The sequence below is a fragment of the Drosophila erecta genome, unplaced genomic scaffold (assembly GCF_003286155.1).
Source record: "Drosophila erecta strain 14021-0224.00,06,07 unplaced genomic scaffold, DereRS2 tig00000021-arrow-pilon, whole genome shotgun sequence".
Lineage (NCBI taxonomy): Eukaryota > Metazoa > Arthropoda > Insecta > Diptera > Drosophilidae > Drosophila > Drosophila erecta.
In genome coordinates, this window is record NW_020825198.1 from 12,003,373 (window position 1) to 12,024,369 (window position 20,997).

Here is a 20,997-nt window from a genome sequence, read left to right on the forward strand (position 1 = left end):
ATAATCTGTTGCTTGCGGCATGTGATCTTATTATATATTTTACAATATTCGTTTAATTTGTTAAGACACTTTTAGTTCTTGTTCTCTCTGGTAGAAATTTCTTGTTCTCTATATCTTTGTAAATTTGTTGTCATCAGTTAGGAGTCGCTCGTTGACCCAGACACTGAGAGCCATTTGGTGAATGTCAAATGGGATATTAAATACATTTACAGATAAAAACAGAAAGCATATATGCCTGTGCGGTTTTCTGCTTACTTTACTTTACTTTAAGTAATTAGAAACGCGTAGAAAAAGTAGGTAATGATATATTCTTCGTGCAATTTATAATTTTAGATATTACAGTACAGCGACTTAGAGGGTTTTTAATAATCTCTAATAGAATAATAGCCATAATACTGAACTTTTGTTTAACCACTTCAAAAGAACATTTACCAGGTGCCGACAACAGAATGATTCAAACTGACAACTACCAATATATTTCATTTTCTGCATTCCCAAGGTGCACAATAAAATTGATTGATTTTTAATGTTATACGATTCAAATCCAAATGTAAATAGAGGAAGCATGTGCAAAGTTATACTTTATAGTTATAATTACAATTAGATGTCCAAAGAATGTTTTTTGTGGTCGTTATAAAATATTTACATCTGAGGCACACATTTTACGAAATAATACTACTACTGTTAGTTAAGTTATTTATAATATTGGTATATGGAATGTACAATCACTTTGAGTACGTAAGTATTATTGCGATCGAAAGAAGACAGGCACAAACATATATTAGTATTGCATTATCCTAGGCCTGATTGTCGGTAGGCAGGGTGTCCCAAGGGGTTCAGAGCTCTTCCCTCGGATCTGGTCAGTTCCTGGGCACCGAGCCCAGACGATGCCAGTCGACGAGCTCTTGCCGCAGATCGTGCTTCGATAGATCCAACTCGAAGCCTCCAAGGAGCTCGTTTTCCTGCAGCGTGTCGTGCGACCAAACCGTAACCTGAAGGCGGCGCTCTTGAATAATATTCAGTGGCATTCGGTACTCCAACTACAAGGAAATATATATGAATTAGAGCGATATTCCGGGAAGATGAGTTCTTCTTCTTACCGTTTCCATGAAACTGGGCACACAGGTCTTGCGCACCACTTTGGTCTTGCGTTTGGTCTCCTTTTTGGGATCCGGTTTTAGGTAGCACTTCACATAAGTGTTGGGCTCCTGACCGCCCTGTAACATGGGCAGTCCTTTGGCGTGGTGTATCTGCAATGCATATATCCTCCATTAGTATTGATCAAAACAGGTTTATCTTAAGCCACCCACCATCACAGTAAGTACGCCGCGTTGATATTGCAGCGATAGTCGTATTTGGCCAATCTCGTTAGGATTATCCCGCGACGGTTGTCGCTTCACCTCTGCAAAATCCATATATTCATTTAGAGTGCAATTCAATTGGGAAGTTGTACATCGAAATTTACCCTTTATCTTCTGCATCTCCAGCTTGGCTTCCTGCTGATCGCGCAGCAGCGGATGGAAGAATGTGTAAACGAGCTCGGAATGGGCTATTTCCTCGGACGCATCGAACAACGATTTCAAAAATCGCTGTATAAGAGGTAGTCGTTTTTCTGCCACAGATTTGATGTTGGAACGCCCCACATGCACGCCAGCCGGGAGACTTAAATAAATTGACAACATTCGAATTAAAACGTTAGTAACCTTACGATTACCAAATCATAAGCAAATGATGATATCCCAAAACTGTTGCTTACATTATAAACAATTCGGATTTGATTACCAAATTATAAGCAAATCTGTGATCCCAAAGCTGTTGCTTACACTATAAACAATTCGGATTTGATCCGCTGTAATCAATACAAAAGACAGACAGCTTGCTTTTATAATCGAAGCCCATAATTAATTGTTTACAATATCAGATTATACCTAATAACAAGGCGCGTTTTATCGCCCAAGATACGGTTCTGCAGCTGTTAATGGGCCAACTATTATTACATTTCATGGTGTTTACATAGTCAGTGGTTTGTCAAGGTGCGTTCACAAATCATAGGACAAATTCGCGATTGCTTATCACTGCTGGCAGCGCGTAGCCCCCGAAGACCATGTCGCTGAGGTAACACCGCTAATAGCTGATAAATCGACGAATGAAGCGAACTGATTCCACCAAATCGGAGAATCCGCGAACCGGAGAGCCCGAGCGTCCGAGAGCCCAAGAGCAGCAGACCCCATATAGCGGGTGAATGAAGAGCGGCCCGAGTAAACGATATCGGGCCGAATCGCTCCGATAAGCGGCGACTACGCTGCCAAAAGCGGTAGCGCCAACGTCAGCGCTCAATCAGTCGACGAGCGAGCTGGGGAGCGGAGCCGAGAGCGGTCCGACTAGCGACGTGGTGAAGTTTCATTATATTTTTGGCCAAAAACAAAGGGCGACTGTGCCAACCAACGACTTTATCCAGAATGCCGAGCCAACAGATTTGCTGGTGAGACAAAACGACATGGCCCAGCTGAAAAATGTGGGCCAAGGTAGGTGGCCGGCAAAGGGATGCCCGCCTTTTACTTTATACCATCCCCTCGTTCCCTGCAGGTCAACAGGCCGTTGTGGTCGGCCCACTGCTCGCCTCGGCCATGTTGCTCATGGGACTGATATTCGCCCTGCTGGGAATCAAGTTCTTTGGCTTCCGGCGGCGGCTGACTTTCGAGCGATCGCAGGTGCAGCGGCAACAGCAGAATCAGCGGAATCAGCAGCAGCAACCGCCGCCACGTTACGCAGCTTTCGAATCCCAGGTGCGTATGCAAATCAAAAGAACTTAACACCCGATGCACGCAGTTAATAAAGGTTAATGTGGTACCGATACCTCCACAACGGGCTATACACATACCATATTCATATGCCTGTATTTACGGCACACAGCGATCCAGCTCTGTGGCGAGTGGCTCTGATAAGGCAGGGCACATACGAATACAAACAGTCGCAGGTGTTGCGTCTGTATGATTTCAGAGAGTGTGTAAGTTGGGGATTGGAGATAGCGATGGGGGCGTGAGGAATGCAAATCGCAGGCTTTCACTTAGTTGGATCTCAGGTAGAACGGGGTTCTTCATTCAAATTCTGGGAATATATGTGCATATGAACGAGGAAAACGGTTGAATGGAACCATTTAATGGTGCGCAACGAGCAGAATTTAAAATACAATTTAAAATCCTATAGGAACAGAGGTAGGGCGCCTTAGCATCGAACTTCTTATAAGCATTATCCATGCTAATACTGGGAGGGTCTAGACATTCACTGAAACTAAAGCAAAAGTGGAAATCTCCCCTTATCACATGGACGTGTTTAATAGTCGCCTGAGCTGGCGTGCCTGTGGCCATGTGTAAACCACTTAGAACTTCCACTGGTGACGCATGCAGGTGATCAGTCCAAGCAGCTGAATCCACAGCTGATGGGCACCATGCTAATACAATTCAGAATATCGTAATAGCCTAAAGTGCAATTCGTGTAATTCACCAGGTAAACGGCACCGATACCGCTGTCCATGGAGTGTTCCGACGTCGCAATCTCGAAGAATTCGAAAGCCCATGGCCATCGGCATCAACAACGACAGGTGAAGATAGCAAACGGAAACCATTCAATTGAAACTACAGTCGAAATACTTTAACTGGAGCGATATTGAATGTTTTGACGACCATTCACTTACGAAGCCATTTTAAAAACAAAATTCTACCCTATCCCATCCTAGGAAACAACTTCATCAGTGGAAGTGTTCCGAATCTGCAAGTATGTGGTGCCAGCCCAAGGGAGCCGAAAAGCTCGAATGAATCACCAGTTTCCTATCGAGAGAGGTCGGAGGCCCTACGCCATCAACGAAAAGAGGTGCACAGTGAGCACTATGAGTTCTACACCGCTCCACCTACCCGCAAGCCACCTTCTCCGCCAGTACAATCACAAGTACTAGCTGAAACTGCCGCTGTAGTTTCCCTACCTAAGATACCAGAATCCTTGGTTACTCCACCTCCCAGGACCACGAGAGCGGCAATTCCTCCAGCCGCCACATCCAACCATTCGGGGTCAGCAGCGTCTGTGGAGGCAATTGCCGAGCCTCCCAACGAGTTGGGAATGCCAAATTTCGACCACTTCGCTGAGAAGTACGAATTGTTCAGTGTAAAACCAATGACTGCGGTCACTAGACCAACACAGCTACGGATCAAGCACAGTGGCCGCTATGTGAAGTTCGAGCCAGTGGATGATGTACCGGAAATTCTCACTCCAGAGGATCCCGTTCCGGAGTTACAGACTCCAGATGATGGTACGGGAGGAGCTATGTCAGTGACAGCTGTTGTCCACAGGGGAGCAATACCCAAGGAAGAACCGGAATCGAAGGAGGAACCGCAAGCACCAAATGATCCCTTCGGCGGATCCAGCCCTACAGACTCACCATTTGTCGTGGAAATCATAGCAGGAAGTCCCGCGGCGGAAGCGACTCCTAGCACACAGACCTTTCAAGATGGCTTATTCGAAAACCTAGAACTACCGCAAGGTGAGCAGGACAGTGATTTCGTGCGGATACGTTCGTCATTCGTGATGAATGAAGCCGACATCCTGGATTTGGATCAGCTGCGGCTGCCGGCGGCCAGTAGTCCACCAGGATTTGGCAAGAGCATCGACGAGGACTGGGAGAACTTTGCCAACCTAGACGCCGTGTTGGAAGTGCCAGAACCCAATTGGTCGCTGCATCCGCATAGCTTAGAGCAAGTGCCCACTGTGGAGACGACGCTAAGTGAGGCTACCGTCAGACTGGACAATGTGGAACAGGTGGAGGGTCTGTTCAATCAACTTGAGCTTATAGAGCAGAGAATGGATATCTTTGAGCCTGAGCCGCCAGCTCCCATTATAGAACCACCGCCCTACGATCCTGGTCTGCCCTACCTGCCAGACTACGAATCCCTGATGCGGCTGGAAAACGCAAAGAGCGGCCAGAAATTGCCCGACTACACCGAGGTAATGGAACAAAGGTCCAAGAAATCCAATTATGTCAACAGCATTGAGGATCTATATGCGGATCTGGACGTTAATGAGGTGGAGATAAACGGTTCTCCAGTTAACCAGAGCAATGAAATCCACAATTTTGAGGCCTTGTGCCAAGAAATGGCTGTGGTGGTGCCATCAGAGCGTCAAGCTCCTCAGCCCGCGCCCAGGTCCAACAAATCAGCCAGATCCCTCAATGTTCGTGGTAGTACTTCTCCCCTTGCGTGCTATCAACCTGAAGAGCTGCCCAGCTCCAGTTCCAGTGATACCGACGGGGAGGAAGGAGCCCGATCAGCTCCAGTACCTGCCAAACGTGATCCGAAAGCGCTGAAAGTCCGCTTTGATGTGGATAATCTCCAGTACTACCAGTCCGCCGAGGTGGTAACGTCAGGAGAGGAGTCTCAAGAGGATGAGCCGTTGCATCAGCCCACTCCCATGCAGCGTTCCATCATCTTTGAGCCAAGCAATACTGGACTGCCCATCCTATTCGGATCCCAGGTCTCCCAGGAAGACAGTGATGACGATGATGGCTTTGGACGAGCTATCAGCCAACATCGCTCCATGACTGCGACACTTAGGACAAACGCTATTAGAAACCATACCGACGCCTAGTCCGAAAACCGGAAACTGCCGCAAGTCTTGACTTCCTTAGTAAATACAGTATTCTATGTGTTAAATTTGGCCAAATGGCTATGACCTATTTATGTACATAAATTTCACTGAAAAATTGCCATATCATGTTGACTACATAAAATAAAGTAATAGCAGGAAATCCATTGAAGATAAAATGCCGCCTTTTATAAATGTGTTCAAACTCTCTAATGATTAGTTAATCAATAACGAATCACATTTTTGGCCATTATTTAATGTCTAGATAATGCAGCTGATATGGACAAGTCAGCACGTTATCACTATCTCTTGCTTTGAAACCGAATCAAAAGAATAACACTACTTGTAATGTTTAAACAAACACTTACCTATGCAGTTTAACCAGTGGGAAGTGCATGCATAACTTCTGATGGAACTCGGTGAATTCGCGATATGACCGGAACAAATGTGTCGGATCGGGCTGTCCGTGTCGCGTCACCTCCAGAATATACATGTAGAACTTTTCCATGCTGTAGTGCTTCTGGAAACACACCACCTTCACAATCTTCAAGCGACCATCCTGCTGCATTCTGAGATTGGAAACATTTGTAGGTAAAAGTGATTAACTTAGGGGTACAGAAACGTACGTATATTTTCGTGGCACGAACGACAGCAACTCTCCTGATCCCTCATCTGGCGTGAATCGCATCTGGGCCAGATTGTGCAGGAAGAAATTGAATTGTGTGAACCAGCTTTTCAACGAGGATTGGATCATCTTGGCAAACGTGGCTGCCGCCTCGGGATTTGATTGTGAAGGCAATAGGGCGCGACGCACATATTGCACAGCATTTGAGTTAACTCCCGGCATGCCTGCTGTAGCCATGTGGGCCAGGGTGTGCAGAAGCAGATCGGCATTTTTCCGCACAATATTGAAGGCTCGACAACATAGGTCCACAAAATAGTGAAAGTCAGTGGAAGGCTTGTCCCCGCCGTTTATGACATAAGCCATGTCGGAAGTTAGGACAAATGGGGTGCGATCCCTGCGGGAGAACAAAAATAATATGTATAAGTCCATTACAACTGAAAATACCATCAATTTCAATACCTCTTGAAGTTTCCAAACATCTGGGCGTCGCCTAGAAACTTGCCAAAGTCAATGTGAAACAAGTGACCCGAAGTCTTTAACATGATGTTGTCATTGTGCCGATCGCAGATGCCTAGCACATACGTGGCCACACTGTATCCAGCACAGGATAGCGTAAAGTTTCGCACCGCACTCTGGTACTCGAGTGGACTGGGGTTCTGCTTGCCTAACCACTCGGCAATGGGACGATCCTTGAAGGAGCCCGTCAGACCGCACTCTACTTGAATTTTTCTCAACGTTTCCGCCTCGTTAACCAGCTCAATCATGCCGCTCTTGTATCCCGTAGGCACACAATTAAAGGTGACCATCTTCAGGTCCAAGCGTTCGGCCAACCACATTTTGTTCATAATCCTAATTAGCTGTATGGTCAACTGATCCTGCTGCAAGTCATCACCGCACTGGAAAAGGTTAGAGTTATAAACATCAATTATACATATTATTAGTAGATGAACCATTACTTTAAAGATAGCCGGTAAAGACTCGGCATCAGGTCCCACGAAGTTGATCTTCAGCGGCAGCGTGTTGGAGTTAAAGTAGCTACAGTTGCGCACACTCACTCCAGTGACCTCCAATTCTGGTCCCAGTGGCAGGCAAGTGGGCTTCTCCAACAAGTCTTGGTGCACCTCGTCCATGCCTGCGGCTAGGCTTTTTTGGCGCATCGACTCCTTAGCTTCTTTGACCGACTCCGCAATAGTGGTCAGTTTCTGTAAAAGCAAGACATATAATTAATAATCATAAGCAGAAATCTTATAAGTTAATTCTTAATTTGTTCTTCAATATTTTAGGAAGTTTATTACCTGACACATTCGATGCTGGTACATAAATCGCTGTAGCATCTTCTCGCCGCAAATAGCCATTAAAGCTCGCAGCATCATTTTGTTCCGGCGGTAGTAACGGACCTGAGTAACCTGGGACTCGTCATACTCCTGATCCACCATCGCTGCTCCAATAGAGTTGTGGGGATCGTCAGGCAGACTGTGCACAATCAGCCAATACATGTGATGAGCAAAGCGCGGCGACTCCAGGCACTTGGACAGCAAGAATCGAGCCATGGCCGAACCTTCATAAGTGTCATGTTTTAAGCTTTGCACTAATTGGGGCAGAAAGTCCACGAGCTGGTCGTTGGGCATCTTAGAGATCCACTCCACGGCTTTCTCGCGAACCTTAGCATCCGGATATCGGGGCAGCAGTAACTCCAGAGACTGCAGGGGCGAGAGCGGCGCCCAGGAGTGAAGAAGCGCATGCAAATCTATCAAATTGGCGTAATCCCAACTGTGGGCGGCATGAAGAACCTTTGGCAGGGCATTGGGATAGTTTTGCAGGTAGAGCCGTTTCTCCCAGAACACTTCACGTCGCTCTGTAGCTCCGGTGTAGCCCAGCTCTGCAGTGTCCAGCAGCTCTTCTTGAAGATTGGCATCCAGAGAGGCAAAATCGTAGCTGGCGAGGAGAACTTTTGTCAGAACTATTATAAACAATTTGTATATATGCTATACTAACTGCGGTGCAGGTTTTGGCACCTCCTGGTGCTCAGGAAACTCTATGCGGCCTCCATACGGAGGTACCTCAATGCTCAGAACAGGGCAAAAGTCGGGTTGCGGATGACAGCCCCGCGCCGGAGCTGGTCCAAGCATTTTGTCCGTCGTTGGGGGCCATAAGGACAGTAAGTAGGGACCGCAGATCATCACTCGCTTAAAGTCAAACAGCTGGATCGAGCACCAACCCAGTTCTGTGGTCACCTGACGCCTTTCTCCATTCTGTTCGGCGTTGGGCTCACCTTCGCTGGCCGCCTGTTTACCATACAAGACGAACGTAAGGCGGGCCTCCCTGGGCAGAGTGCAGATAGGATGCTGATCGAAAGTTAACCAGGCACTGAAGTTAAGGCGCGGAAACAGGCCTCCGCTTGTATCGTTGGAGCAGGTCAGCACATTCGGCTTCGACAGCAGGCGCGTTCCATAAACAATTTGAACGCACAGTGAGTAATCGTCGAACTTCCAATTCGGCAGCGGCCTGTGCAAGCAGCTTATGCAAACCACTATTGGTTTGGACACGCAGGAAATGGGTATGGGTGCTATAAAAGTACGCATAGGTTTAGTAAACAAGGATCATCAGTTTCCCACCAGCACTCTTACTTGTTGAGTAATCGGGAGTCTTCACGGAGAATGCCACCCGGAAAACATTCGCGTACAGCTCAACCAGCTCTTGCACTGCGTCTCGCAGCTCATTGCACTTGACCTTGATCTGCTGCAACATGGAGCGCGGGCGGAGTACAACTTGAGCATAATCACCGTAGTCACTGACAATCTCTGGGTTACTAGCACCCGTCGAGAACTTATTTTGCTCCATCTCGCAAATGCGTTTCAGATCGGTAACACATCGAGCTATTTCCATTGTGTCGATTGAGCCGAGCAGAGCGCATATGGCCTTCACTGCTTGGACAACTCCGGAGCAGCTCACGACACTCCGGCCGGGCACTCCTTCTGCCGCGGATTCCAGTTTGTCAATCTCCATCTCGAGCGTTTCAATGAGTATCATCATGTTGTCGTAGGTCACAATAGGCACCACCTCGTTAGGAAGAAGATGCTCCGGCAGCAAATCCGCATCGTGCTCATCATCCCGCTCTGTTCGTGCAATAGCCTGCATGTTTGCCGCCGTACTGAGGCACAGGCCCAAATGTACGTCCTTCTCCAATTGAAAGCTATTGTGGACGCACTCCAGCTGGCTTAGTTTCGAGGTGGGTGCAAGCCACTCAAGAAGACCAATGGGCTGTGGAGAAAAAATATTTCAACTTTAGGTATGCAAAAATCTTCGATCTATGTACCCACCTTGACGGCGTAATCTGTGACGGTACCCTTAACCTGTCCCTCCAGCGAGGCTAAGGCTTGTGCCACCACCTGTGCCACAACCGAGTCAACTTTTGGATAAAATTCAAACATTAAAGAGACAATCGAACATTTTAAAATCATACTTACTGTCACAAGTGAATGTAACTGGCATTCCATAGCCCTTCACCTGTTCCATGGCCATGGAGGCAGCCTGGACGTGCGGTTGGAGCGTGTTAAGAGCCGGATGCACAATCACCTTGATGCTGGTGTCCATCATGTAGTGGTAATTAAACTCGGCAGCCACAACATGGCCCACATTGGTAGGCGCATCGTCGTGCGGATAGCGCGCCCTGACCTCCTTAACCATGTGGTAAAACTCCAGAAGTTCGGGGTCATCAGTGCGCTGGTCGCTGATCAATTCGTACAGGCGTGTACAAGTTTTTCGACGATCCAGCACCACACTGGCCGGAATGCTGGATGTGTAGCTTTCCGTCAGTACAGTAGACTGAGGAGGCTTGGAGAGAGGCATAGCTGCCTGATTCGGTTCATAGCTTTGCTGGTTCCTGGGTGGCAACGGTGGAGGAGGCGAGATACTGCCAGATCCATTCGCCGAAACTTTTACACTCTCCTCTGGCGGCACATCACCATAGTGCGATGAGGATGTGGATGGCTGGCTGAGAAAATCTTGACGCCAACCGATCAGACCCACACTCGGACTCACGGTGGCCGCAGTTTTGTCCCACCTGTTGACGGCCTCATACATGGGATCGGAATATTGGGTTCCTGCATCTCCGCTGTACAGAAAGTCAAAGGGATCGTATTCCGCATAGTAGGAAGTGCTGTCAGAGGCGCTGTCGTTGCCTGCAAGTAGTGAGTGCATGATCAGTGCCGGTTTAAATCCAGTTCCCACTTAGAATATCGCCAGTAGTTATGCAAATATGCTCGAGAGCCGAGGCCTACTACTGCTAGAATCCGGGCACATCACATCGTGTGGCCAAAAATAAATGGGACGACCCCTAAAGTCGCAGCAGTGCGATGTGGATCGGTGGGACTAGCACCACTGGCAGTGCGAGAACGCTTCGCAAATCTACGCTAACAAATCCGAGGCGAGTGCCATCGCTAAAAGCTAATTGTGATTGCTGTCATTCGTCGCCCACGCTGAGCCAGTACAGTGGAACCAATACCATTCGATTTTTGTTTAAAGAGATGTTTATGTCGCACATGTCGAAAGTACAAAACGAATATGATAACAAAACCCCATGAATTATTTTCACTAATATCCATGGCTTGCTTTATATATTTACATGCATTTTAAATGTGAAGTGAGCAGAAGGGATACCCACTGTGCCCAAGTGTGTATTTTTAAAACGCTTTGTTTATATTCATTCTAAATCTGTCGCCTCTTGTGCCCATACATCTGTTTCATTTGCCACAAAAGGGAAAGCTATTTGCCTAAAGACCTCGTAATTTTAAAAGCCTTTGGTATTTCCAACTGTTTGACAGTAAAAAAGGGAATGGCAATGGTGAGCATACAAGTAATTTGACAAAAGTGCAACGACTTAAATGCAAACAATAGTAAAGAGTTAGTTCATTTTCCAATCTCCCCAGAATGTCATAAATAAATACATACATATGCTCGAAAAGCTTATCGAATCTATTGTCAGTTACTATTTAGAAAAGCGTGAATGTGCATTTAAAATCTTGCAATAGGAAATGGAAGCAAGCGACTAAACTAATAATAAAACAACAACAGACTGCAATTTGTTTAAGAAATTATTTATTTGTTCTCTCACAATGGTACACGATAGAATTAAACATATGTATGTATGTATTTATTTTTGTATATAAGTGGATATAATTAATGGATATATGTAGCAGCAAATCACATTGTGTTCATTTCGTAATACATGGTTGTAAAAAAGAAGAGACTAAATCTTCTCATTTCATCACTTTCCATTTAAATGACAGTCGTTAAATTCTTTTAAATTTTGAAGTTCTCATTACCCTTTAAGCGTTACAGATGCCAAACCAAAACCAATTCCAAACATTGTGAACTAGTTTTATCCGACATATTGAACATGTATATGCTGAATTCAAAATTATTCCGGCAATTGCGGAAGGCACAAATTTCGATATGAGGGCATTATATATATTACATTAGTACTTTCGTGTAAGTAGGTGGTTCTACGTAAGTGCTGTTATGGACAGTAATCTGTCTTTGCCTCCGAAACGAACCAAACTGACCCGAAACCCTTGAGGTGGTGTAGTTGTTGTGGGTGTAAAGTAGTTGTTTTATTGCATTTTTGGTAGTAGTAGTACTGATAGTAGTAGAGGACAATTAAAATGGATTACTTTTTCGACACTGCAATATAGAGAAACGAAAACATTCAGTTTAATTTTTAGCTAAAGGCGAGCCACAACTTGCTACGGAAAGTTTACAAATGATCTGGGATATCTAGCTAGACATACTAGTTTTTGCAAAACAAATAATGATATTTATGATTAAAAACTGTTTAAAATAAGCGCAAATATTCACTAAAATACTTTAGTCAAATAGTTTAATAAAACCTATTAGGAAATGCCATACAAATATAGAATCGTGTGTTTGGTTCTATTCAGATCTTTTGCAGAATTTTTTTCCAATTCTATTAAATTTATTATTCCCCTATACTAGAGTTGACAACTCAATTGATCATTAGGCCAATCATTTTTATTTGTAGCTTAATAGAATGCTCTGTCAAAGAATCGCACCACACGAGCTTTTTAGACTGTATTTCAATTTCAGTTTACGGTGCGAAAAATGTAGGGGAATTTCAACGAGGACCGGGAGCTACATGTTAATTACAACATTGAGGTTGCTTACCAGTATTGTCGTTTAGCAGGGGATCGAAAGCCTCCAGCACACTGACACGGGAACTGCAAGGCAGGATGTATGAATGTTAAAAACATACAGTGATCATTTTTAACGTTTGTGGATACATACTAGTCCTCGTGATTGAGGTCTATCAAATCGTTGCCCCTGCGTGGGCCGGAGGAATGACCATTGTTTCCGGTGTGGCTAGTGGAGCTTACACTGCCAGTCGAGGGCGCTTGGCGACGCGCCTGGAAGGCTACTCCATTGGCCTCCACGGAGGAGGAAGTGGAATAATTGGACGGTTGGCTGTGATGACTTGTAGTCGATGCTGGAGGAGCTGGTTGAGATTGGGGTCGCCGCAAATCCATGTGCGTGTAAGCACCTCCAAACCCATATCCCTGTGCGGGATACTGCGGCGGCATAAATGCAGCCGATCCGGGGACTATGGGAGCCGTGTATGGTGTAACCACAGCTCCGGGATAGTACATATAAGCGTGTTGTTGCGGCACTGGAGCCACGGCCATTTGAGCGGGCATGCTGTATAGCCGCTGGAGCTCCTCGCTGTTCAGTGGCCTCTGTTGCTGGGCAGCTGGTTGGTAGGGCACCAACTGCAGGTCACCGTAAGCAGGTCCACCCACAACTCCTCCTGCCACCATGCCGTAAGGTGAGGGTTGCACAGCAGTCGGACGTTGCTGGTGAGGTGGATAACCGTATTGAGGAGGAATCGAAGACGACGCAATCGGACTCATTGGCACCAGAGCTGACTGCGGATTGGTCGGCTGCATCCGCTGCAGATCTTCGATGAGTTTGCCAAAGGGGCTGCTACTCTCAGGCTGCTTGCTGGTTGGACTTGCGAAGCATATCAGATCGTTATCCGTCCCCTGAGCCGGCGGTGTGCGCGATCGTTCCACATTTCCCGGACTGATGACCACCTGATGAACCTCCGAGTGCCGTCGTGGCTGATTTACGCTCTGACTACGATGCGCCGCCTGGTAATCTCGACTAGCAAGGGAGGAGCTTTGCTGATACCCAGAGCCGTACTTCTTGCTTCGCCTGTAGTCATCGAGGGCTTGCTGCTCCAGACTCAGGGCGGTTGCCTTGGCCAGGTCATCCTGGAATTGCTTGTCGTAGTCGATCTGCGCTTGATTTGCCATTATCCCCTCGTTTTCGAAACGTCCGATCCGTTGAGCTGCGAATAGCGACCAGAACCAAATGTGAGCGATTTCCAAATTTTGTTAAAATTATTTTCGTATTTTCTCTTTCAATGCCTATTTGTTATTCCCGTGGTGAACAAAGGTGTTTGCCTTTTCGGCTCGCTTATCTCTGCGATAACAAACAGGCGGTGATAAAAGTGATTATGCAGTGTAAATGACAATGGTACTATATGAGTACCTGGACGAAGAACAGGTGAGACACCATTCGGTGGGGGGAACACCTCTTGCGAAAGAGTGGGGGTGCCTATCGGAAGCTTTTAAAAGTGTTCCAAAGAAGGTTGGCGAAAGATAATGAGCAGTCATTAGCGACACCAATGATTCAGAAAATAGGGGACAACAGATTGATCGCTTTAAAAGACTAACTTAAAGTTGAAAGAAAGTGATAAGATTTAGGATTCCTTATAGCCAGGACCGGACTGAGAAATAACTTTATATTTTAAGGGATATTATTGTACAATGTAAGTATGATATTAACTACGATTAGCAAAATTTCCATATTCGGAACATAACAGACAACAGCAAAACATGGAACATTTTAGTATGTGGTAAATACTTGTACACATAGAAACATAGAAACCAAATCCAAGCGCTCCAAATTTGCGATTGCGATACAACAGAGTGGCACAAAAAGGCGCAATTGAGTGCGCGATTGTAAATAAATAAATAAATACAAACAAAAGCGACGGCATTAAATTGCGTGAGTGAATGCTGCGAGTACTGATTATATATAAACGCGATATAAACGTACGTATGTATGTAAGTCACAAGAAAGCGTTTTGATTTTTTCCGTTTGAAGCCATTCTGCTATGCAGATAGGAAACAGCTGTTCAATGTAAACACACCCACAAAAGTGCTAGTGTGTGCGTGTGGGTCCGTGTCGCGAACGGAGACGGAATGGGAGATAAGAAAATGCGAACCGGCTAGGAAGCGAGAAAGAGAGAACTAGGGGGAGAGAAAGAGAGAGGGTTTCTTGCGGCAAAGGTTAAGGTAAATCAATAGATTGCAACTAAATATAAATACACTATTCATAAACAATAAATGAACTCAAGTGAATGGCCATTCAGAGAGAACGTCAGAGTGAAATTTGAAAACAGCGAATTTCAGGGTAAGGGCGAAAGCAAATGATAATGGAGATAGTCATTAATATGCAGACTTGAGTTCTGCTTTGTGATTCTCATTCGCATATTGCCAACTTACTCGGTTTTTGAGGTGTCACCTCCGCTGCTTTTTTGTTTTTGGTTCAGGTTTTCCCTTGACGGGGCTACGGACTTAGACCATCCGGTAAAGAGATTTTCACTTGTGTCCCTCGGTTGTTGTTATAATTGCCGAATAACAAATGGTTTTAACTTTACGAATGATTTTTTTGTTTTTAGGAGTTGTTTTATACTCCTACACACCTAGGCCTACACACACACATGCGAAACGAACATACACGCACACATAAACACGAACAGAAAATAGTGACTAAAAACGGAACAGACGAAACGCCAAAATACTGAACAAAACGGTATTTTCTTAGATGTTCTTGCACTATCACATATTATGTACAAATCGGTTAATTTACAATAAAAAACAATTATCTTGTGCGCAAGAACTTCACACACGAACGGCACGAAATAACGCAAAACGGAATGCAACAAGCAGTAGTGATGGTACGCGAATCGATTGTTTTTCGGCAGCTATCGATCAAAGCTACTTCGAATAGGTGTTCGAATCACTTAGCCGGGTTTCACTTTTCGATCAATTCAAATTTATTTAATACTTAACTTTTGAACGTTGCAATTAATTACCCCAACTCTCAATTTGAGCTTTATTAATTGTAAAACATAAAGAAATTAAGTAAGTAATTTATTTTAGTTTTGACCGGCTATTGCAAAAGTCCATTCATTGTGCTATAGAAAATTGTTATTTATAGTTCGCCAAAAATGCTTCATCCAGATCCAGGTTCCTGCCGTGATCCATGGCCACCTTGGAGTCGTCGTCCAGCCCACCAGCTCCGTAGTCTGGATCGTCGAGGGAACTACTGGGCGGCGCATTGTACATCCTGCGGTAGGAGGCTTCGATGTTCTCGTCCAGCATGCGGTCCACAATGTCACTCTGGACCTGTCCCGGTTCCTGGGACATTTTAAGGAGGAGTTCCGCATGACTGGGCGTCATTTGGGGCAGTTGAAGATCGGTGGCTGCTGCAGTATTTCCATTTGCCCTTCGCTGGGCAATTTCCGCCGATTCCGCACCCATCTTGCAGATGGCACATCTGCTGCGAAGAATTTGCTTCTTCAGATTGACCAGTGCAATGCGATCCTGCGCCACTAGCATTCGTTCGTGGGCCAGCTGGGCCTCCTTTTCGGCGATTTCCTGGGCCCGCTTGGCCATTATTTTGAGCTTGGCCTGGAGCAGCTGGTCCGCCTCCCGAGCCTTCTGCTCGGCCAAGTGTTGGCGACTGGTGGCCAGGCGATAGGCGCCGGTGGCTTGGCCCAGTTCGTCCTCCTTGAGATTCAGGGCGTTCTCTTTGTCCAGAAGAAGCCGCTTGCGCTGCTCTATTTCGCGCTGCAGCTTGTGGCAGCGATCCCGCTCCTCATCCGCCCGCCGAATGGCTTCGCGGGCCACCTGCAGTTGGGCCTCCAGCTCGCGGCGATCCCTGTCTGGATCGCCGTGCTCATTGAGCTGCTGTTTTAGTTCCATCTGCTGGCGTTCCACTGCCAGTTGATTGCGCTCCTGCTGGAGATCGTGGTGCAGTCGTTCCATCTCCGCAAGCTGCAGGGATTTAAGATCCTCCACACGCTTCTCATCCCGCTGCATTTGCTCGCGGTGGAATTCCTTTTCGCGCTCGAAAGCCTTGCGCTCCGCTTCCAAACTGGACATTCGCTGACGGAGCTGCCAGTTCTCCTCGGCGGAGTCCTTTGACAGACGGCCCAGCTGCAGCTCCAAGGTGCTCACCAGTTCCATCAGGCGGCGCTTCTCCTCGTCGGCCGTCTCCTCGTCCATCTTTAAACGCCTCTCCTGGTCGGCCAGGCGACGTTCTCGCGCCTCCAACTGCCGTTCCTTTTCCTGGTTGTCACTCATTCCGTCGCGAAGTTCTTGAAGATTGCTGGAGGCCAGACGAAGTGTCTCCAGATAATTTCCATGATCCTGCACCGCCGACAACTCCACCATCTTGGCCTGACGAATACCCTCGAGGTCCAGCTCGTGGGATTGACGCAGCTTGCGCACCTCATCCTCATGATCCTGTCGCAGGTTAGAGATCTGCTCCACGTAGTCCTCCTTCTGCTTCTCCAGTTTGTCGATGTAGTACTGCCGTAACTCGCTGTTCTCGTCTTTGAGTCGTTTCTCTACGACGGACAAGTGCTCCTCCAGCACCTTAATTTGCTTTCTGAAATAAAATCAAATATTTTTAATCAAATAAAAGTCTCTAAAAATACATTACTGCCTTACTTTCAGAGTAAAAGGTTATAATTTAGGAATACGACTTCAAACAAATAACTGCGGCTTGTTAAAACTTACTTATATGAAGTATCGATCATTTCGATCTCCTGCTCATAGTTGACCTTCATGTTGGCCACCAGCTCATCGAGTCGCTGTTTCTCCAGCAGATTGCGCTTGGCATCTATTTCGAGCAGCAGCAAGTGCTCCTGTTCCTGACTGGCCGGCTTGCTGGGCTCCTTCGTTTCCGTTTCCGGTTTCTCAACGGCCGATGGTGCGGTAACCGCTTGCTGGACATGCACAGGCTGCGACATCATCAGCTGAAGGTGCATATTGATGCGCTCCTGCTGGCCTTTTATGTGTTCCTCCATTTGCTGCTGTCGCTGCAGTTGCTGTTGGATTAATGCCTGGAATTTTCGATCCTGATCTTCTTGGCGACGCTGCATCTCCAATAGAGTCCTCTCTTGGTTCTTCATTTGGGCGGCGATCACCAACTGAGCCTCTTGCTGCTGCAAGGCATTGAATTTATGGTTGCTCTCCAGGTTGAGATTGCTCAGCATGAGGATATTCTGAGTAGCTGCAGTGACGACGGATGATGGAGCGGGAACGACGGGCATTTCTGCCTCCTGCTCCACATCGTTCTCATCGGAGTCGGCAAGGCGCAGGATGTCAGCTGTATTCTTCGAGGGACTTTCACTTGAGGGCTGCGCCTTGGGGGTCTGCGCCTTGGGTGTAATGGTTCGCTGATCCGGCTCCGGCTCCGGCTCCTGCTCCAGACCCAACCAATCCGCCGTGGTTCCCCGTTTTCTGGAAACGGGAGTGGACATTCCCGAAACAGTAGCATTTGTATCCCTCCCAAACAGACCCAACGGATCGGCATTCATATTAATAGTGGCCGATTGCGCCGAGCTTCTTCTACCAGTGGAAGTTTTGGGCCTCGCCTGCGAGTTATCCGTGGTGGTGTCCGTGGATTGGCGGGACATTGATGGTTTGCTCGTAGCCGGACGTTTGACGGCGTCTCCCGCCAGAATATCATCGAAGATGTTCTTCTTGGGTTCTGCGTTGCTGGTCAGCAGATCATCGAAGAGGCTCCTCTTGGCGCCGCCACTCTTGGGTCGCTTGGGATCGAAGCCCAAGTCATCATCCTCGACGAGATCATCATCCAGTGAGATAGAGGGCTTCTGCTTTACAATTCTCGGCGTGATGGTGGCTTTCCTGGCACCCGTTCCCTGACCCTGCACGTCGGCCTCCGTCTCCTCCTGAATCCCAAACAAATCCTCCAGTTTTCCCTTTGGCTTCCCCAATTTTGCTGGTTTCTTGTGACCCACGCCGGCTGGCGTCTCAAAGAAGTTGTCATTATCCAGGCTATTATCGCTGAGCAGTTCAGCCAGTGGATCGTCGTTGAAATTCATTGTGGATTATACCAATACTAAAAAAGTGACTATTAAAATGAGAACGATACGGTTGCCTAGTAACGAATTTTAAAAGTCTACAGCAACGAAAATAATCGAACAGGATAAAGGTGTCCTTAAATATCTTATTAAACTATTTTGTAATTACATAAAGTATACTTTTTTTTATTTAATTATGTTTAATTTAAAGTCTAACTATTTACCTCTTCATGAGAGATTATAACATTTCTGAAGGAAATTTTCATCCCAATGACATCTTAAAATAAAACTAAAATCAGACTAGCTTCACATTATTAATTGATATCATATTAAATTGTTATATTTTGATTAAAGTTATACGTTTACTTCAACGATATTTTTTAAAATGTGTCCGAGTAATCGGTGGTATATTGCAAAACGTAGAGTGCGGTCACACTGCCGCTGCGATTGTTTTGGTTTTGGTTAAAAATGAGCAATATTTACATCCAAGAACCGCCCACGTCGGGAAAGGTCCTTCTAAAGACCACTGTGGGCGACATAGACATCGAGTTGTGGGCACGGGAATGTCCGAAGGCGTGCCGCAACTTCGTGCAACTCTGCCTAGAGGGCTACTACAAGAATACTGAATTCCACCGGCTGGTCAAGGGCTTTATTGTCCAAGGAGGCGATCCAAATGGCGACGGCACCGGCGGCGAGTCCATATACGGGCAGCCCTTTAAGGATGAGTTTCACTCCCGACTCCGGTACACGCGTCGCGGCCTTGTGGGAATGGCAAATTCTGGAAAGGATGACAACGGCTCCCAGTTCTTCTTTACATTCGCTCCGACGCCGGAACTGCAGAATAAGAACACGCTTTTTGGGAAGATCACCGGCGACACCATCTACAACATGCTCAAGTTGGAGGAAGGCATTGTTGATCACCAGGAACGACCGATGCACGCCCATCGCATCGTTTCTACGGAGGTCCTCTCCAACCCATTCGATGATATTGTTCCTCGTATTCTGGCCCAGCCATCCACGAAGAGCAAAAAGAGCAAGAAGGAGCGACAAGGAGTCAAGTAAGATTTCCGTTCTAAGTCGCCATAATTCCGACTTGCTTCACTTGATTAGCAGTTTAATTTTTGACACATTTAAATATTGTGTATTTTTCCATTATTTTATTTAAATCGTAATGACCGGAACCAAATTGTAAACATTCTTTTAAAGTGAAAACAATGAATGTTTGCTTTGGAAGCTGCATAACAGTGCGGCTTATCTGAAACGATTGATTTATTTATCATAGATTTAGACTAAACCACTAAATACCTCGTAGTGCATTGCTAACGCTTCAATATAATCCACAGAAACTTTGGCCTGCTCTCCTTTGGCGAAGAAGCCGAAGGTGATGAGGAGGAGACCAACGTTTATGTTAAACAGAACGCCGGTAAGGCGAAATCCCTGCACGATGTCACGGATGATCCCAAACTGAGCAAGGAGCCCATTCGTGTGCCCAAAGTAGAAAAGGAAGAAAAAATCGAGGAGCACTTGTCCGACGATTGTCCTGAGGACAGTGTCAAGGAAAAACCCTCCAATGCTAGTTCGGATCTCATCAAAATGAAACTGTCTAAGCGATCAAAGAGTGGGCCAGACAAGAAAGCTCAGCCAGTTGAGGAAAAGACTGATTCTGACGATGACGAGGATGTTTTGTTGACTCGGGAGGAGGAACAAAGTCGGAAAGTCTCGGAGGAAAAGTGAGCTATACTAAAATATGTTTTATCATGCTCCAGCCATTTAATTTATGTAATTTAGATCCAAGATCCGTGAGGAAATCGCTTCTCTTAAAAAGCAGTATCAAATGGATAAGCAAAGCAAAGACAAGCTGGTTAGTGGACAAGAGAAAGCTGCAAAATCCTCCGAAATCAAGGGGTCTAGCGAAAACCATTACATTAACGATTTTATAGAGTCTAAGGAGAAGTACACCGCCAAAGTAAAGCTTCAACCAAAAGGACAGTCAAGGTGGGATATATTTTATTTTTCAACAGCTTTTAAACGATTTGACAAATTTTTCAAATTTTTAGAGAGGCATTTACACTGAGCCTACTCTCGAAATTCCGAACGAAATTGGACAACTTGAAGCAAAAGTCAAGCTCTGATGATGTCGAATCGGAAGCGAAGGATATTGACGATCGCGTAGTAGAACAGGAAATAATCGGCGACGATTGGCTGTCGCACACCTTAAACTTTAATAGTTCGACTCCAGTTTTGGCTAAAGATGCCAATAAAAAGGGTGACGATTGGTACGATGCCTACGATCCACGAAATCCTCTTAATAAACGTAAACGGGGCGAAACTGGCTCTAGCAAATCTAGTTCGGGAAAATCAAAAAGCAGTAAGCGTGACTAATAAAGAAAAATACAAAAATAAACAAATGTTTCAACATATTTTGTTGTCTTTCTACTTGCTGTATTCTTCACAATCAATTAAACAAAAATATATTTAAACACTTACCTACACGTTTGAATTGCGCGGTATTTTTTGGTAGTACCGTATTTTCCAGTGGGTC

General features: G+C 46.0%; 4 protein-coding genes across 7 annotated transcripts; 2 read left to right on the top strand and 2 right to left on the bottom strand.

The window, feature by feature from the left end:
- Positions 1-291: 291 nt before the first annotated feature.
- On the bottom strand, positions 292-15,332 carry LOC6544450 (phosphatidylinositol 4-phosphate 3-kinase C2 domain-containing subunit beta). Of its 3 annotated transcripts, XM_026977890.1 has the most exons (17): positions 15,209-15,332; positions 14,842-14,990; positions 12,560-13,619; positions 12,440-12,492; positions 9,724-10,437; positions 9,577-9,665; positions 8,884-9,517; positions 8,252-8,822; positions 7,552-8,191; positions 7,213-7,458; positions 6,716-7,152; positions 6,258-6,650; positions 6,000-6,200; positions 1,466-1,662; positions 1,311-1,402; positions 1,101-1,250; positions 292-1,040 (listed from the first exon to the last, which is right to left on the bottom strand). In XM_026977890.1, exons 3-17 carry the CDS (start codon positions 13,582-13,584, stop codon positions 861-863), a joined length of 5,622 nt encoding a protein of 1,873 aa, XP_026833691.1. In that variant the 5' UTR covers positions 13,585-13,619; positions 14,842-14,990; positions 15,209-15,332; the 3' UTR covers positions 292-860. The 3 variants fall into 3 exon arrangements, with proteins under 3 accessions (XP_026833691.1, XP_026833690.1, XP_015013190.1); XM_026977889.1 differs by having other exon boundaries at positions 14,842-15,331; XM_015157704.2 differs by lacking the exons at positions 292-1,040; positions 1,101-1,250; positions 1,311-1,402; ... (8 more) ...; positions 9,577-9,665; positions 9,724-10,437 and adding an exon at positions 11,337-11,938 and having other exon boundaries at positions 14,842-15,329.
- On the top strand, positions 2,331-5,806 carry LOC6544451. Of its 2 annotated transcripts, XM_001972401.3 has the most exons (4): positions 2,331-2,525; positions 2,587-2,786; positions 3,508-3,601; positions 3,737-5,806. In XM_001972401.3, exons 1-4 carry the CDS (start codon positions 2,498-2,500, stop codon positions 5,632-5,634), a joined length of 2,220 nt encoding a protein of 739 aa, XP_001972437.1. In that variant the 5' UTR covers positions 2,331-2,497; the 3' UTR covers positions 5,635-5,806. The 2 variants fall into 2 exon arrangements, with proteins under 2 accessions (XP_001972437.1, XP_026833695.1); XM_026977894.1 differs by having other exon boundaries at positions 2,331-2,786; positions 3,737-5,798.
- A 180-nt stretch (positions 15,333-15,512) lies between the features above and the next one.
- Positions 15,513-18,701, bottom strand: LOC6544477 (trichohyalin). The gene is made up of 3 exons (XM_001972402.3): positions 18,680-18,701; positions 17,146-18,493; positions 15,513-17,014 (listed from the first exon to the last, which is right to left on the bottom strand). Exons 2-3 carry the CDS (start codon positions 18,474-18,476, stop codon positions 15,550-15,552), a joined length of 2,796 nt encoding a protein of 931 aa, XP_001972438.1. The 5' UTR covers positions 18,477-18,493; positions 18,680-18,701; the 3' UTR covers positions 15,513-15,549.
- Positions 18,702-18,829: 128 nt separating this feature from the next.
- LOC6544478 (spliceosome-associated protein CWC27 homolog) lies at positions 18,830-20,858 on the top strand. The gene is made up of 4 exons (XM_001972403.3): positions 18,830-19,513; positions 19,799-20,185; positions 20,244-20,450; positions 20,513-20,858. Exons 1-4 carry the CDS (start codon positions 18,924-18,926, stop codon positions 20,835-20,837), a joined length of 1,509 nt encoding a protein of 502 aa, XP_001972439.1. The 5' UTR covers positions 18,830-18,923; the 3' UTR covers positions 20,838-20,858.
- Positions 20,859-20,997: the final 139 nt, after the last annotated feature.